At 45.7% G+C, this 18,599-nt stretch overlaps 1 protein-coding gene across 1 annotated transcript in view; it reads right to left on the reverse strand.

Annotated features, from left to right (window-relative positions):
* IRS2 (insulin receptor substrate 2) overlaps positions 1 to 15,541 on the reverse strand; it is a 33,131-nt gene extending 17,590 nt beyond the window's left edge. The window contains exon 1 of the mRNA XM_072976983.2: positions 12,056 to 15,541. Within this exon, the coding sequence (XP_072833084.2) occupies positions 12,056 to 15,377 (3,322 nt within the window). The 5' untranslated portion in view covers positions 15,378 to 15,541. The remainder of the gene's footprint in view (positions 1 to 12,055) is intronic.
* Positions 15,542 to 18,599: the final 3,058 nt, after the last annotated feature.

The following is an 18,599-nucleotide window of genomic DNA, read 5'->3' on the forward strand; positions in this document are numbered from 1 at the left end:
TTGCTTCACGATGTTTTCGCTTAACGGCGATTTTCCTGGAACGGATTATTGTCGTGAAGCGAGGCACCACTGTAGTAGAAAAATGACATACATACTGCAATCAGCAGAGGCAGCACTCGATTATTTTTAATCAGCTCTGGAGGGATCATATTTATTTCAAGGGGCCTTCCCTAGTTTTAATGGGGCTATGAGCTTTTTAACTTACAATGACACTTACATTTTAAAGTCACCATAACTGGAGGCCAGGTAGGAAGATTTTCTAGATCAGTGTCCAAGGAGAAGGGATAAACTAACATTTTTATATATAATGTTTAGAAATCCGCAGAAATGTGACATGACATGCTTGGAACATCTGCTTGAAAGTTACCTGCTATGATTTGCCAGAAACAGCAGTTTCTCATCAGATCATATAAATCTTTCTGCGTATATTTCTACACAAAAGCAATTTTTGGGAAGTACAGTAGGTACTCCAACTGTTCTTCATTGCTGCCATCTAATGGAATTAAAGTGAACAGATATTCCTTTGCTACAGAAGGAAAGTTAGAAACAACATCTGTTATGCTTATATTATCATTATCTTTTTTACGTAGTGAGGTATTATTCTCTATTTTAAATTGTCAATGTTAGGTGAGCAGGATAAAAGTCATGTCCTGGTTATATCATGTGCTCTATAGATAAGATTAGGCTAGTGTTTATCAAATTCTATGCTTTTTCTACAAAGGTTACTATATAAAAATGTTCAGGAAAACTGCTTTGCTAGCACCATAATGAAAACAATGATATCGGATTATTTAATGGGAGTTAGATCGAACACAGACACAAGACCTGAGGTGACAAGTATTACTAACTACCTCTTTTTTTCTTTTTAAGCAGAAAAATAAACATGATGGGAAGATAATATGAGGATGAAGGAAGATAAGATCATGAACACGGTACAGTAGGTGAAAAAAAAACCAAAGAAGTGACTAAATATGCGCTGCCTGCTGGGTGGACAAGGCCGGAAGAGTACCCACACTGGAGGGGGGCAGGGCTCTTCCAAAACTCAATGTTCTAAGCTAGGAAGGTTCAGATGCACTGTTGGAGGAAAACCCACATGAGTCCAGAGAGACCTCATTTTGTAATTTTTAACTTTTTTTGGCAAGTCTGAGCATTCTGAACTTTAGCTATTCTGACCTTCTTCCTACAAATACTGGCTGCTTGTTCGTACCCTTCCTTGGTGATTTGCTTCCCTTCCATTTGCTAAACATGTCCTTTTAAAAATCTCAGCTCATTTTAAAATTCCTGTTGCACTCATCTCACTTTAAACATCTCCCACTTCTCTTTCTCAAAGGAAGTCTGGGACTCATCTTCAAGAAATGACCATTGTGAATTTCCTTCTGTTCTCAATCATCGCAGAGTGCAGGACATGCAGCAATGAGCTCAAGTTACAAGAAGCCATATTTCGACAGAATATATATTAAAAAACCTTCCCGTTAGAGCAATAAGACACTGGAACGAATTACCTGGAAGCATTCAAGAGAAACTTAGACAACTACCTGGCAAATATCCTTTGATTTGTATTCCTGCATCGAGCAGGGGGTTGGACTTGATGGCCTTATAAACCCCTTCCAACTTTACTATTCTGTGATTCTCTTTGACTATGGGATATGACCCAGTACTTCTTTACACTTACTGACTCCAGTTTTCTAAAGCACAGCATGCACATTATGCCACTCTCAACTTTCCTTTTCCTCGATGTAGTGGTCAAACTCCTGATACTTAATGTAGTAAATCACACTAGAGTAGGATCATTGAATCAATGGGAATTTAGTGAGACAAGCCCTATGTAAGTTCCACTGATTCAAAAGTAGGTCCACATAAATCAATGGAACTTATGGAGCAGTTGTCTCACTAAATCTCAATTGATTCAATGGACCTACTCTTATATGATCCACTATCTAAGCAATAGGATTTTGGCCAATGAATCCCAAGAGAGTGTGGTCACATATACACAAAATTCCCACTATTTTCATCTTATTCATCCTTTATTCCCTGTTGGTGAGGCCCAGTATAGCTGATCTTCTCGTCACTTTTTCCACCTTTTGGAGATGAAGTTGTCAGCAGGGCAAGAGAGAAAATTGTTAGACCTTACTGTATGTTCTTGGAACAGATGGATTTCCAATGGATATCAAGGTAGCTGAAGTCTTCTGTTACTACTATATCTCTCTTATTTACCAAATATTCAAGCTCATCTAGGAGGATATCATCTAGGTCTTCAATCTGGCTAGAAGGTCTGTATCCTACAGGTATGTGACTGTAACTAGTCTAGGAAAAGAAAGGCCTTATGTGAACCCTTGGAATCCTTGTTGGTCTCTCAAGAAGTACTCTATCTACAGAACGAATAAGATATAAATGTACTCTCCTAGCTCACATAACTTAATACATCTATCCACTTCACACTATGGTATTAAGGGCACTTTCACTGTAAAGTCCTATTCATTTAACTGTAAGAAGGAGAGAGAAGAGAAGCACTTGCAAAACAAGATTCCCCTCACTGTTAAACACACAACCTATGTTCATTACAAAGCAGGTTAAAAAGGAGGGGGATTCTATTAGTCTGAAACAATTGTCTATGTTTTTCTTCTTTTTCCTCTTGTATTCTCAAATAAATATTAGGTACTACATCTGAACACAACAGTTTTCAAAACCAATGCTAAACTAGAAGACTAAATTATTACAAAATATGAATAGGTGTAATATGAGTATATAGACAGAAAATTTGTAGCTATATCTGCGGTAATGCAAACCTGGAAAAACCAAAGAACTTGTTAGTGAATGAGAAATCACTGTCCAACCTCTCTTTTCTTTAAGAAATATATTATTAAACAGCACACAAACACATTCAAAACACAGAGAAGCTAAGTAGGAAAGAGTGACACAGTGAGCTGTCAGATTCATTTGATCGCTCTACCAACACTCATAGGTAGGCAGAAAGAGTAGAAAATGTCTCAGCCCCTAAGACTGCTCACTTGCAAAGCACTACAGTGAACTAACTCACCAGAACAACAGTCAAGTCAATTCTATTTACCCTTTACTACAAAGTGTATATCCACATTCACTCACCAAACACTGCCACTTTGTGTTCACCCCAATCACTTCAGCTTTCGCAAGAAAATGTTTTTTCACCTTTTCAGTTCCTTTTTGCAAAAGCTGCTCCTCTGCTTGAAATAAAATGGTCTAAATCCAGCTGCCAGTCAAACAGACTCACTGAATCAATAGGAGAGAGATTACGTCAACAGTTGTCTAAATCCCTCTGTTTCAACAGGTTTACTGTAATTTGAGACTAGCAAATGGATTAAGGCTAGTGACGATATCTTTTTCATCCAGATGCAAAGACAAGTAACCCTAATAAAGTGCCATCAGAACGTGAGTCTGTAACAGTTCATGCAGCAAGCTCATTTTCTACAACCCAGTGTACAACCACAGACAGGACATTATAGCAGAAGCATACAAACTGCTACATTCATGTGGATGCGTCCAGGGTCCAGCTTCTATCCCAGAGCATACTACAAAATCTGTTATCTACAGCCAAAGCCCTATAATACCACTAAGCTTGTTCAGAGCTCCCAAACTGGAATGTGAGGACCTAAAGCAGGGTCTTCTCAGACTACAATAGTCACCCTGTTAAGGGGGGGGGTACATTGCCAAATTAGTACCCAGAAACAGTTCACTACGGAACACAGCCCAAACAGATAACAGAAGAACATCAGTTGCCACCTACAGTTCCCAGCTAAAATTATTTAAATGCATCTTGTGCGATCTATAAACCATTCTGAACAATACTCTATCATAGCCCATGGGTGATAGGCCTATATTTCCTTAGGCAGTAGTCCAGTTTAAATACTTATAATCAACAACAGAACTACAGACACAGGACCTAAAAGTATTAATTCAAGAGTTATTAATATCATAAATAACATCAGGGTTTCATACTCCTGCTCATCATCCAATGGGATACATACTACTATTTGTCAGCAATGTTTTACTGCATTTTATGCAAAACAAGAAACACATTTCTTTTCACGAGTGCTAAAATCAGTCAAGTTACAGCAGTTTCCTGCATTCAACATAGTGCATACCAGTTTATCAACTTTGACAAAATTGACAATTTTCTAAAATTACAAATGAATGGTTCAAGTATTCAAAGCCACCAACAATGCAAAATACACTGAATCATAAACTTTATAATAAAAGGAAATCAGAAGCAACATTTTAAGTGTAAATTTGGGGGGGATTTTTATTTCAAACTGAAATAATTCTAACAGTAACTTTCAGAGAGCAAAAAAGTTTGGAGAGAACAGGAAATGAAAAGTGCACCTAATCAAACTGGTTTCATTGCTGAAACAAGTAACAGCATCAAAAAGTAAATTAAAATCCACAATTTTAAAATACAAATATTCGATAAAATATTTATTAAAAAAAAACCACGCACCATTATTTTCATTTTTTAAAACCTTCATTATCTTGCACTGCACTGGTAATTTAATTATTCAATACGCTTATGCACAATACACTTATGCAGTTAATTACTAGTTACTAATTACTAGTTTTGATGCTTTTAAATTAAATACATCAAATAAGAAGTATACATTGAAACAGTATTACCAGAACTTACTAGGATATCAAATATGTTAACTATCCGCTAGTTAAGTTAAATTACGGTATGTAGCAATAATAAAAATAATAATTACAGTGGGGTCTTGACTTGCGAACGGCTTGACTTGCGAACTTTTTGAGTTGCGTACCTCTCCGTCCGCAAAAATCCATTTTGACTTGCGGACGGAGACTTGAGGTACGTACCAAAAAGTTTAGAAAAAAAACCCCGGGAAATTTGCAAGTCAAGACCCCACTGGTTGGTGGGCAGCCTGGACGCTCCTCGGCAGCCCCAGCTGGGGCTCCTGCCTCCTTGCTCCCGCGCTGGAACAGAGCTCGGCTGCGCTTGCCGCTGCCGCTCCTGCTCCCCACCGCCGCCTTCTTCTGAGAGCCACCCTGCTGGACGGACGGCCGATCGCTGGGGAGGAGCCGGGAGTGAGGCAGGAGGTCGCCGCTCGGCCCACGCGAGGAACGGCGGCGATCCTGCTTGGCAAAGGGTGCCCGGGGGAGCCGGCCCTTGCCCTCCCAGGAGCGGCGAGGAAGGATCCCTGCAGCATCCGCCCAGCCCCCGGGGGCTCCCGGCTTCCGGTGCCTCCGCTGGCCGAGCTCTGTCCCTGTGCGGGAGCAAGGAGGCGGGAGCCCCGGCTGGGGCTGCCGAGGAGCGTCCGGGGCACAGGGCCCAGGCGCGGGACAGCACCGGCAGGCTCCACGCCATGCACGACCTGCCCTTGCGCCGAGGTCCGGGCTGCCCGCCAACCCGCCCCCTGCCCGCTTTCCTTTGGGGCTGCCGAGGGCCACGGGAGCGGGAGTGACTCGGCTTCCCTGTGCGAGGGCGGATGCTCTCCGGTGCCTCCCCTTCTTCTCCCGCCAAGGCCGCCACCACCGCCGGGACCTGTGGGCCGCCGCCAGGACCTGAGGTAATGAATGCCCTGACTGACGGCACCCCTTCCCTTCCCTTCCTCAGGGTCCCGCGCCGCCCTATGGAGAGCGGATACGGATCAAATGGTTTTCAATGCATTCCTATGGGAATGCAGATTTTGACATGCAAACTTTTTGACTTGCGAACTGCCTTCCAATACGCATTAAGTTCGCAAGTCAAGACCCCACTATATCTTGGAACTGCAGAGCTGGAAGCGACCCTGTGGATAACCAAGTCCAGCACCTGTCAAAGAGATATAGTGGGGAATTGAACTCCCAACCAGATGCCTTAGCCATTGAGCTATCCAGCAGTTCTACTATGACTGAAACATCTCAGACATTTAGTCACTGCAGAATCTAGAAATGAGATATTAGTGCTTAGAGATTTGGCAAGAGTGTACTATAGGTTCTTAACAGAGTGAAGGAATTGTCAAAATTTGTTCCTTTAAGTGAACAAGGGGTTAAATTTAATATTGTAGTGAGAATGCAAAATCATGCCTGTAAACATCAAGTCAATGGATGACTGATGGCTTGCAGCTGGAACAAGCTTAGATAATGCTTGTGACGGCTGCGATGACGTCACCTGCCTATCAATGTTATGCTGGAGCTCAACTGCCTATAGCAGGGCAGGAGGTGGAACTCCAGGAGGTGGAGCTATGTATATAAGGGGGGAGTGAATGATATGTGCGAGATTGAGCTAGGATGAGAAGATAGAGTTAGGAACCAGAGGATGAGAGTTTCAGTTTGAGTTAGGGCATGTATGTTATGAAGTACTGTGTTAGATAAGGTCTGAGTGATAGAGTGATTGAAGGGATTCTTTATTTTAATGATTGACTTATTCAGTTCATATATTGATTTACTATATATTAAGTTGTACCAATAAACTATAATTTTTATTTTTAAAATCCATACCTTTGTCTGAGGAGTCAGATATATGTGTGTGGTTGGTGGCAGCGTGTTAAGAGAAAGAAAGTGTGAAGTGGCGTCCCCCTCTGTGACGTATGAGGAGGCGGCCACAATAAAAATTTGGTGGCAGCGGTGGGATACGAGTTGTCCAGTTGTCCAGTTGTCCAGTAAAGCCTTGGCTAGAGTGACCAGAGCAAAAGGACTTCAGTTAGTGTCACCTGGAGTGAAAAGTGTGGGTAACTCTTCAGGATTTGACTCACGGGGAGCAAATGTAGTGGAGAGGCACTTAAGCTTCAGAGTGGACAACTGATTTATGAGCTCTGTAAGGTCAATTTTGTGAGGGAGATTAGCCCAAAAGCAGAGGCTGTGGCAAATTGGTCAGAGGGTCCTGAGTTAGGTGAACTCTGAGAGGACAGACCAAGCGCAGCAAAGCTGAGGGATCTCCATTTTGAGCATCTCCTGTGAGTGGGCAGAGCTGTGATGAATATAAAAGCAGCCAAAGGCAGTAATATAAAATAAAGTATCCTGAATTTGGCAAGAGGCCAGTGAATGGGGAAAAGAAGACGCTAGAGAAGCTTGGTTACAGTTTCTAGTGTTAGATCAGTTGGAGCACACTGCTAATATATATATCAGACCTTAACACAGGAAAGGGAGAAAAGTATTTTACACAGAGGCTTGAAAATAGTAAGGAGCCTTTTGTGCAAGTAACATGCCTTTAACGCGCAGTAAAATGGCTGAAAGTGAGCCAAAATCTCCAGAGATGTCTGAAAGTTCTGGAGATAAGTTAAATGGTGAACATATATACAGAATGAAACAAATAGAAATAGAAATGGAGAACTCAAAGGGGAAGGACTCTATTGAGTTTAGCAAATGGGATCAACAGATAGATCCAACCTTGCAGCAGTGCTTTAAGATGGTTAGCAATTGTCCAGTAACCCCTGAGAACCGTGAGAGATATTATTGTGAAGAAGAAGGACTTTTATGTAGAGAGATCTTAATAAACTCCAAGAAGGAAAAATTGCTTGTAGTTCCTTCTAAATATAGAAAGAAAGTAATGGAAAAATGTCACACAGACACCCTATCAGGACATTTAGGGATGGCAAAGACTAAGCAGAAAATATCCCAGAAGTACTACTGGCCAAAAATGGGAAAAGAAATAAAAGAATTTTGTCAAAGCTGCACCACTTGCCAAATGAAATTAAATAGTGAGGAAAAATCCAATAGGGATGATGACTGGGATAGGTATATGGAAGAGATGAAAAATACTGACAATATATTTAAGCAAATGGAAAATAGATATATTGAACAACTGAAAGAGAAACAGAGGTCTGGGTTTACTCTATTAAGGCAAGTTTTTAAGGATGCATACGGCATAGATGAGTTTTCTGAGGGAAAAGATTTACAATCCAAAGTGGAAGTGGATGAGGTTTATGAGTGTGAAAGAAAGATAAAGCCACAAACTATTCCGAAACCAAAAGAAGGCACACAGGTTAAGGCGCAACTTCAAAACCTGAATTATTCTGAAGAAAACATGAGGGAAACATGGGAAGACTACCCTAAGTACTCCAAAGGGTTAGTTCAGAGCCCGCCAAAAATGGGCGGCCATTTTGTTGAAAAGCCTTCAGGACAGAGCCAGGCCAAGAGCCAGGTTTTGGAGGGAAAAGAAAAATCAGAAAGATTCACTAACAAAAGCTCATGGGGAGATAAAATTTGCTTTGCTTGTCAAGGGAGAGGACACATTGCTTCCCAGTGTTTTAATACAAAACAAAATAAAGAAATTTCTCCTCAGAAAGTGAATTTAAAAGAGACCAAGTCTGTATATTGCATACAGAACAGTCAGATGACTCCCTCTAGAGGTAGCTCTGTAGCCATAGAAACGAAAGCAGAGGCAGCTAAGCTCTCTAAAATTGATACATTTAGAGGGAAGATCTCAAGTTATGATGAAAATATTCCCATTGCTGCTGCATCAGTTCTTATAGGCACTGATCTCTCAAAACATGTCAAGAGTGCCTTTGTGATTACACAATCACTGCCAGAACAAAATGAGGCAGCAGGAAAGATTACTGATTCTCAAGAGGAAATTAGAAATCTACCCCAAGCTGGGGCAATTCCTCTGGAAATACCTCAGGAAAATATTTTTGTCCAAGAGCAGCTAACAGATCCTATTTTAAAAGGCTGTTTTGGAAAAGTGGCTGGCAAAGGATTATCCCCTAAACAAGGGTTGCTATACAGAGAAAAACAGATAAATATTTCAAAAGGGGAACTTGAGATTAGAAGCCAGTTAATGGTACCAGATAAATATGATTCAATAATTTTGGAAAAGGGACATTCAGTCTTAGTTAATGCACATCTGGGTATAATTGAAACCAACCAGAGAATAACCCAGAAGTTTCATTGGCCTGAAATAGAAAAACAGGTTAGAAATTTCTGTCAGAAAGTTGGTATGTGCCAGAAACAGAGTTATAACAGTGACCAGACTGAGGTTAAGATGTGTTAGATAAGGTCTGAGTGATAGAGTGATTGAAGGGATTCTTTATTTTAATGATTGACTTATTCAGTTCATATATTGATTTACTATATATTAAGTTGTACCAATAAACTATAATTTTTATTTTTAAAATCCATACCTTTGTCTGAGGAGTCAGATATATGTGTGCGGTTGGTGGCAGCGTGTTAAGAGAAAGAAAGTGTGAAGTGGCATCCCCTCTGTGATGTATGAGGAGGCGGCCACAATGCTTGTTAACCACTTTCAGCTGCTATGTCTGCAGTGATAGGCTGCTCTCACTATTTAAGCAAGAGAATAAGAGCAGCACTTTGACACTCAGTTGTGAGTCTGGTGTCATTACTTTACACCTGTGAATGTTATGTTGCTCTATGCCTATGCATATAATGCCATGTATATATGTCTGACCAGTGCTAATATATCAAGTCTAATATATTATGCTATAAGTCTTATCAGAACTCTCTTCTTATAAAGGGGAAGATTTGAAGTTACCAGATAAGAGACTCTGTGTAACTTGTTATCTTGGGCTCCAAGGTTTGTTTTCTCTAGCAGAGTGCTCTTGGAAGTTTCCTTATCCAAATCTGACTCCAAGCTTCTGGAGAAGCAGACGCCACATCCACCTTTGGGGTTGGACCTATGCCAACAGGAATTTGAAATATATCCCAATCTTGCTAGAACGTTTGAGTTTTCTTGCTCCAGAACACCTTGCTTTGGTGAACAAACACTATATTATTACCCAATTTTCAATGAAATAGAATACACAAAGATCAACAAATGTGAAATTAAGATATTCGATTTAAACAATTCTTTTGCTTTCAAATGGAATCCAATTTTGTTTATCTGTAAAGGTCTTCAGCATTTGAGATGCAAATGTTTTTTTCCAAATATACAAATTGCACAGCAAAAGACTGTCAAAACAAAGGACTACTTGTTTGTTCATTACCTCAACTATGTCAACTATCAATGTAATCAGAAATTGTATTGATGATCTTATGGACTTCTTCCTGAGTCGGCCTTACGACAACATCAAGACAATGCTTGTGCAATGCATTAAAGACATAGATCTCCAGTACTCACTAGCAGGTGCAGACAGGACCTGCTCACCAACGTACTTTGGTATAAATTTTAACTTTCCCAAGTTACCAAACTATCTATATCAAATCAATGTACCAAGGTATCGTTTTGCCTTCTCAAGGGCTAGGTTCAATTGCTTTCCCTCGGCCTTGTTAAAAGGGCGCTTTAATAACATTCCTTATGGAGAAAGGATATGCCCCTGTGGGGAAGAAACAGTTGAGTCCTTGGCACACACCATTCTAGAATGTAGTTTATATGAGTCTGAACGTACCCGTTACCTCTACCCAATAATGTGTAAATGCATTAGTATACCTCCCGCAGACTACCTTAAGTTTCTGCTGTCCGGAGAGAATCAATTAATATCACAGTCAGTGGCTAAGTTTCTGTTCTCAGTTTTAAGAATCCGTAAAGTGTTAAGACAGATGCATAATTCAAGTTTTATATTCCTCTTATCTTCTAATATCTAACTTATTTTGTATATTTTATGTAATGTTTTTATTCTTGTATTTTTGGGTCTATGACTGTACAATAAACTCAATAAACTCAATATTGACGATCTGCCTATTTATGGGGGAAATTGAGGTAATCCATATAACCACTGAGTTATTATTTATGTATTACAACAATTTATTGTCCTCCTCTTTAGGATATAAATTTTCCACAGCTAATTTTAACTAAACATAAAATACATTACCACCATGAACAATATCAAATTATAGCTAATTTTCAGGATTCTTCCTATAGAAAAAGTGACAGGAAACAGCCCAGGGGAGCTGGGGTTGAGTAAAGACATTAGTTGTAGAGCAAACTCTGATCTTTTGCTCCCTTGGTTTTCTTCCACTGGGTGATTAACAGTGAATGGCTCCGGGGCAAACGACATAGCCCTCGTGATAAAAGAAGCAGCACGTGGTGTTATCCAGCCCCCAGGGTTTGTGAATATTTTGGTTTATAAAAGCATTTCACACACAAGCAATTTCTTACAAATAAAAGGATTCCACAAGAAAATACCATGAAAGAATGAAATTGCTTCCCCTTTTTTTGACTCTATAGTCTACTTGCATATCAATACAACCAGAAAGGAAGAAAAAACACATATGTCTGAGAAAACTCCTAAGAACACAGAGAAGTATTCACAACCCTATTTTGGATGTCTTTCTCTCAAACAGATCTTATAATAGTAATATTTTTTGTTTTATGACAGGGCTCCTGCAGAATTTCTTAAGAAAAAAACCCCAGTCTTAGTTAAAACTGTTCTTGTGCCACTTTTTATAGTTTCTCAGCAAATATTTGGCACAAGGTTTTGTGAACTGCAGCCCACTTCTTAAGATGCAGGCAATTCTACATATCACTTTGTGCCCCTCAGTGGCTGTGGTAAAACTCTTAACAATTTTTATAAGTAACTGGAACAGCAGGGCATTGTGGAGATAACAACCAGCAGATTACAAGAAAACAACGGAACTCTGCCCTTGGTATCTATGCTCCTCATACCAACAAACAGTACCACACTTTATTGTCGATCTCACTAACCTGATCCTGTTAAGATACACACAGCAGTGCCCTTTGTCCAGACACGTAAATAAGTGGCCTTTAAAGTTAGGTCCATGGCTAACGACGAGGCTGCTGCAAACTGAGTCAGATGGACCACTTTACCATGTACTGAAGAACAACACAGAATGGTATTCTTGCATGTACTGTGTTTCCCCAAAAATAAGACCGGGTCTTATATTAATTTTTGCTCCAAAAATGCATTAGTTAGGGTTTATTTTCAGGGGATGTTTTATTTTACAGTCATGCCATCTTCTTCTGATTGCTGCACAATGGTGGAGGGCGGGGTTTCACTTCACTTGGGTTTATCTTGGGGGTAGGTCCTGAAAAATCATACTAGGGCTTATTTTCAGGTTAGGTCTAAGACAATACTGAGGAACTCAGTCTTGTCTTTTTCCTCACTACAGCACATTCTCTGTGCTAAACACTACTGGTTAACAAAGACAGGGAAAAGAAAAGAAGGAAAATGAAACTCACCTTTCACCAGAGAAGTTTCCTTCAAATTGTGGGCCAGGAAGTCTACTGTGGTGTACGTACCACTGATACTCCCATTCAAGGGACTCCCACTTGCATGTTTGCCTTTCAACGGATGGTCTCCATCCAACACATTAACAGCAATGTAGTTGAGGCCATTCTGGAAACCAGCAGAAGTCTCTCGGCACATGGGACTACTGTTCTGTTCTTCCACAAAGTCTTCACTTTTCCTGAGGGACACGTTTTCCACAGAGGCTGAATTGTGCCACTTGGAATTGTGTGCAAAGGAAGGAGAAACAGGGGTCACCATAGTAGTGGAGGAGAAAGTCTCCGAGCTGTGCCTCCGGCGCCCCTGAGGATCAGCACGGATGACTTTGGCTCCATAATTGGGGTCAGGGGGAGGACTGGCAAAGAGGAAAGTCTCCATCTCAGAAAGCGTAAGTTGCTTCAGTCCAGTAATTGGGCTGGTTGCCTGAGTACTTTCTGGCTGATGTGAAATCGGCTGGGGTGGAGGAGTGGCTGTTGTAAAAAGCATCTCTGTATAGTCACTGGCCTCAGAAAAGGAGCTGGAAAGGCAAGTCTCTTGCATGCCTCCCTTTACCTCACGTTTGTCAGGCTGTCCAGAACTGGGGCTAGATCCTGACAGAAGTCCTTCTTCCAAGGAGCCCACAGAAGTGGCACCTGACTGTAACCCCTCAAAGTTGAGGTTCATATAGTCAGAGAAACGGGAGCGATGATGCCCTTCCATGCCAGTGCCAAACAAGGAGGTTGAGCTGTCACTGACTGGTGGTACCTGCGAGTAACCAATGTTAACATATTCCCCACTAGAAGCTCGGGGTTCATTAATGCTGGGCAAGAAGAGTCCCAGGAAAAGGGGGCTGGGCTGGACACTATTTGCTGGCTGGCTGAGGGAGCTCTCTGTTCTGCTGTGGCACATGGGCAAAGGCATTGTGGTGTTGTTACACACTGTATGGTTTACTGCCAGTGAATTCATAAATACATATTGGTCACTGTCCTTACTTTCACCTAGAAAGGTTGCCCTGTTCCAAAAGGCATGGGAAGGGCTTGACTGGATTCCAGGCCCCAGGGCACAAAAACCATTAGAAGTAGAAGAGGGCACTGAAACTGGGGACATACTGATATAGTCACCACCACTGGTTGATCTCCCCTCAAGATTCTCCCCAGAGAGCCTGGAATTAGTACCCCACATGTGCATGTAGCTGCTGTCATCTGAGCTCTCACTGCCAATCCTGGAGGGGACAGGGTGTAAAACTGACTGTGGAGGTGACATGCTGGTGGGGCTCATAGACATGTAACCGTCAGGGTCACCCTGCAGTGGCAGGACTGAAAGTATCCTAGGGGCCATGGGCATGTAGCCCTCCTCTTTGCCAGCACTGTACCCCAGATGGGAGCTGCTACTGCTGCTGGTGCCCCCAGACCCAATTTCCACATCACAGTAATCCTCGGGATAAGGAATAGAGGCTGCTCTAGGGGAGCAGCCTGCAGGAGGTAAGGTGGCCCGCAGAAGTGTGTAGTCATCCAGAGAGGTGGAGGAATGTGGAAGTGGCAAGAGGTGCTGGTGTGCCGGTGTCGTCAGAGAGCAAGTGCGTTTCCTGGGACCCATGTCCCTTCCAGCACTTTCACAACGGCCAGATGAGTAGCACAGGTGTCCCCGATCCATGGCAATGTAGCTGCTGTCAAGGTGCTGGCCAGGAGGAGTGTCAGGTGTGTGGATATTGTTGGCAGCAGTTAGAGAAGAGGAGGGCCGCGGATTGCCAACAGGACTGGAATCCAAGTCCTCGAAGGCCAAGAAGGCAGCAGCAACATCACTGGGGGAGCCAGAGGCGCTGGAACCTGAAGGCCGGGGCTGGGAGAGGGCAGCACCGGGGGCCTCCCCAGCCACCTTTGACACCCAAGAGGGCGCCTGTCCCAAGGGCAGGGAGCGACCCGGGGGCAGGTGGGAGCGGCTGGGCGGTCCGGAGTCAGGGCTTAGGGGGCTGCCGGAGCCCGACAGTGAGGCCACTCGGAACCCATCGCCCTCACTTGCTGTCCGGGCCCGGGTATTGGTGGTGGTGGTGGTGGTGGCGGCCGCAGCGCTGAGGCCGCTGGCCCCGGCCAAGATGTCCGTTCGCGACCTGCGGAGGAGGCCCGTCTGGCTGGGGGGCAGCGCGGTGCAGGGATGGCGGGGATGGCGGCGGGGGCCGGGAACGGAGATGGGCCGGCTGCACATGAGCGACAGTCCCCCACCACCTCCTCCTCCTCCTCCTCCTCTCCCCGTAGCGGCGGCGGAGGCTGCCGCAGCGCCGCCCGACGACGAGGACGAGGACTGGCTCTTGCTACGCGGCCGAAACTCGGCCAGTTCGCGCAGCGCCTTCATGGCCTCCAAGATGGTCTCGTGGATGTTCTGCGCCACCACCGAGTCGTCGGCTTGCATCCAGAGCTCGCCGGGCCCCGTCGAGGCCGAGCGGCCGAGCTCCATGAAGAAGAAGCTGTCCGAGTGGCCGCACCGGCGGATGTTCATCAGCTGCAGCGTCACGCAGGGCCGTTCGCAGTTGAGCCGCACCAGCCCCACCGTGCGCGCCGCCAGGCACAGCCGGTGCACGCCCGTCAGGTGGCGGCTCTGGCCGAGGCCCTTGGGCTTCAGGGTCACCTGCCACACCTCCCGGTAGGCGCTGCCCCCCGACGCCCCCGCCCCCGCCCCCCATCCGCCGCCGCCGCCGCCGCCCCCCGGGGGCCCGTAGCCCGAGTCCTCGCTGCCGGCGACCGTCGCCTGGAGGGGATGCCGCGGGGAGCCCGTCGCCGGCGGCGGCGGCGGCTGACTCTCGCGGAGGAGCTCGGCGATGGCTTGGTACCAGGCCTCTTGCTCCTGCTCGCTCTCGGCCGCCAGGGCCACGTACTCGTCCCGCGTGTAGAGGGCGACGAGGTGCTTGTGCTTGGCGTCGGCTCGCTTGTGCACGTTGAGGCCGGCGTCGAGCGCGATGCTCCGCTTGGGCGCCCCGGACTTGCTCCGCCACTTCTTCTCGCTCTCGTAGTACTCCAGCCGGGCGGGCGGCGATGATGATCCCGATCCCTCCGGCCCTCCGGCTGCCCCGCTACCCGCGATGGGCGCTCGGAGGACGAAGAAGCGCTTGTGGCCGTGCTTGTGCTTGCGCAGGTAGCCGCACTTGCGCACGCCTGGAGGCGGCGGCGGCGGCTCCTGAGGAGGCTGCTGCTGCGGCGGCGGTTCCTGCTGCGGCGGCGGCGGCTGGTTGTTGTTGTTGTTGTTGAGGTTGCCGGGGCCGGCTGAACACCTGCCGGGAGGCTCCGGCGCAAGGGGGCTCGCCATCCCCCGGACCAGGACGGCTCTTCCTCCGGGGGCTCCTCGGCACCTGTGCCCGGTCCTCCCTTGGGTCGGCTGGATTGGCCCGGCGCGGCGTTTCAGGACCACGGAGGACGCCCAGCCGGAACTTCTCCCGCGCCGCCGCCGCCGCGGGGTCTCGGCGAAGAGCAAAACAACACGTGACCCTCCGGGTTACCAGACGCTCGCCTTCGGAGAGGCGGGGGTGGGGTGGGGGTGGGGGGGCGCGAGGGAGGGGAGGGGGGTAGCCGGGAGAGGCCGCTCCTCGTCTTTCATCCTACCGCGTTCCGCATTGGGCACCCTGCCCCGTAAAAGACAGGGCGCTCCACCAATAAACCAGCAGAGGGAAGCTCCCGTCCAGAACTCGAGGCTATGATTGGATCGTTGGGCGTAGCGTCGTCTCCCGGCCCCGCCTGCCAGGTCTTCCCTTGGCTGCCACTCACCTGTCCGGCGGCGGCGGCGGCGGCGGCGTTTCTTCCGAAGCCGCCGCGCCGGGGACACCTGGCCGCCTCCGTGGCTTCACAGCCGTTCCTTGTCGGGTCCTCGGCTTGGGAGCGCTGTGGAATCCACGTTCTTGAGGGATTTACTTCGTCGTGCGTATGTGTGTGATCACTCCGTCCATGGGCAGGTATATATACAGTATACTGTATATGAGGGAGGACGCCCTCGGCCCCGCCTCCACCACCGTAGGCAAAGGAAGCCCAGAGTCATTGCCGGGAAGCCGTGCCAAAAGGGCCGGGAGCAGCACGCAAAAAAAGGGCAGGAAACGGACCATATTGCGGAAGGGGGGGGGATGAAATCAGCCCCCAACGGCTGCGGATCCTTGCCCTGCTGACGCCCTGCTTGTCGTCGTCGCCGCCGCCGCCGCCCCCTTGATCCCTGTCAGTGTTTGGATAGCCAAGGAAATCCCTGGGCAGGTGCAACAGCCCCTCTCTTCTACTTAACCAGCTGGTTCACGAGTTAAAATAGGCACCGCGGGGTTGATTTTTTACGCATCTCCCCCTCTACGCAAGTTGCTGACGTAGCTTCTCCCATCCACCAGCGTCACCTGACTTAAAAAAAGAGAGAGAGACCCTTTGTGATTAGAAATGAAGAAAGGAAATCGGTTTATGTCTTATACCAGATCCCAGTCAGGAAAAAAAAAGGAAGGGCAGAATAAAAGAGAAATAAAAAGAGGAGGAGGAAGAAAAAAAATGCAAGTGGCTTGTATAGAATCGGCAGCCAGGCCGAACCATTAAGCAGTGGAACAGCTTGCCTCTTGGTGTTGTGGGTGCCCCATCGCTGGAGGTTTTCAAGGAAAGATTGGACAGCCATCTGTCCAGGATGGTATGAGGTCAGGGATGGTATGAGGGCTCCTGGCTTGGGCAGGGAGTTGGACTAGCAGACCTCCAAGGTCCCTTCCAACCCTACGACGATTCTATGATCATATAATTCTATGATTTGCCAACATTTTCTATCCTGGTATCAGCAATGCAATGGTAAATTTGGAAGTGTGGGTGCTCATTATGGTAATTTTCCATGGCTAGTCTTCTCCCAGAAGGATAGTCTTATAAAATGCGAGCAGCTGGATTGAACCATACCAACAAATAAGGATCAAGTCCTTTGTAAATTTAATGGCTCTTTCTTGCCAGGCCAAATCATCCTTCAGTACTTTGCAGGGACAGCTGTGATTTCAGTTCTTCCTGCTGCTCTAAGAATTGTAGATGTGCAATTTGAATGTGAAACAGGAAACATCCCGAGGCCAGGATTCCCAAGGGATACAGTTGTGGGATGTGTCCCATGCATACTTTGGTCCATGAGGAAGGGCAAGCTGGTGTGTGATTGTGGCCAGCCCTGCTCTCCCCCCACTTTCTTGGAGCTGGAGAGCTGTTATCAGCAGACTCAAACATTTGCATATGGTTCCCCTAACTGAGCCCACCTGATTGCTCCTTGCCACTTCCTTGCATGTGATGCCAACCCTCTTTCTGTGGGATGGCCCCATGTTATTCCCTGCTGTCTCCTAGCTCATGATCAGTGGCAAGGATAGTGACTACAGCTGTACAGAGTTGTACTTTGAGCAACAATTCTTAGACTGTGCTTTCCATGGATCATAGGGACTGTAGTCTATCTTGACACTACACAGCTCATCTGACTTTTCTGTTGTCCACCATCCTGCCCTCTTTTATGGTTGGGTCATGTGCAGAGGCTCCACTTGGACTCTCCCTTCCCTTCTTATGACTGAGTAACCTTATTGGGTCCTTCCCACCCCATCAGCTTTGTGGCTCATGTTGGAAGAGGCAGCTAGAATCTATCCCGCTGTCATCCGAGCCCCCTCAGCCTGATGGGTCGTGATTTGACAGCCACCGTGGCCTTCTCCCAAAGTCAAGGCATTCGCCCAGCTTGTGATTGGGTGGCAAGGCCTGCATTTACTTCCCACCTCCACCTCCTAGTTGAAGGCAGGCTAGGGATCACTCCCCACCCTTCCCTTGACGTTATGAATTAAAATGGCAGGGGGGTGTTCTCATTTTCCTGCAACATTGTTCCCTAAGAGAATGGCCCTGAGCTTCCTCGAGCAGGATCAGAGGGGAGGAGCTTGAAAAATAGTGTGCGTGGATATTGGTATCTCCCCTCAAAAGCACCTTTGTATCTTAGACAACTAGATTATGTTTAAAGGAAGATTTTTAATATTAAATACCTTACAAACTGTTATTGAAAATATTTCCATATTGCTGTTTGATTGGCGTCCTCACTTGCAGTTTTCTTTGCTTTTATCCGAGCATCATCAGCTGTGTGATTTATCCTTAACCATCTTTGCACTGTAGGAGTAGGATTCCATTCCTTTAACAGTAGGCCGATTAGACTGATAATCATTATGTTTGATATACTGGAAACAGGCGACTTCTCTTCTCAGAACATATAATGTTCATCTTTGAAAAACCCCTTTCTGATTCTGCTGAACTTACAGCAATTGTTCTGACCATATTTTTAGCTCTTTGAACACTTTCAGGAATTGAATAGTTCTGGTAGTTTTTAAAAACATTTTCCACAAAATCCTGATACTCGTTAATATCAATTTGGTAATTGAAAAATGTATTAAATACATGCAATTGCTCTTCAGCTGCTTTCCATGGAAAGCCTTTCATGCATCAGTTAGCTAATGTAAGTAGCATTAATTATGTGTTCATTTATCTCAGGTTCTAATTAGTCAAACGCTTTGCACAAGATCCACCC

Source organism: Pogona vitticeps, chromosome 1 (assembly GCF_051106095.1).
Source record: "Pogona vitticeps strain Pit_001003342236 chromosome 1, PviZW2.1, whole genome shotgun sequence".
NCBI classification, from domain to species: Eukaryota; Metazoa; Chordata; class Lepidosauria; order Squamata; family Agamidae; genus Pogona; species Pogona vitticeps.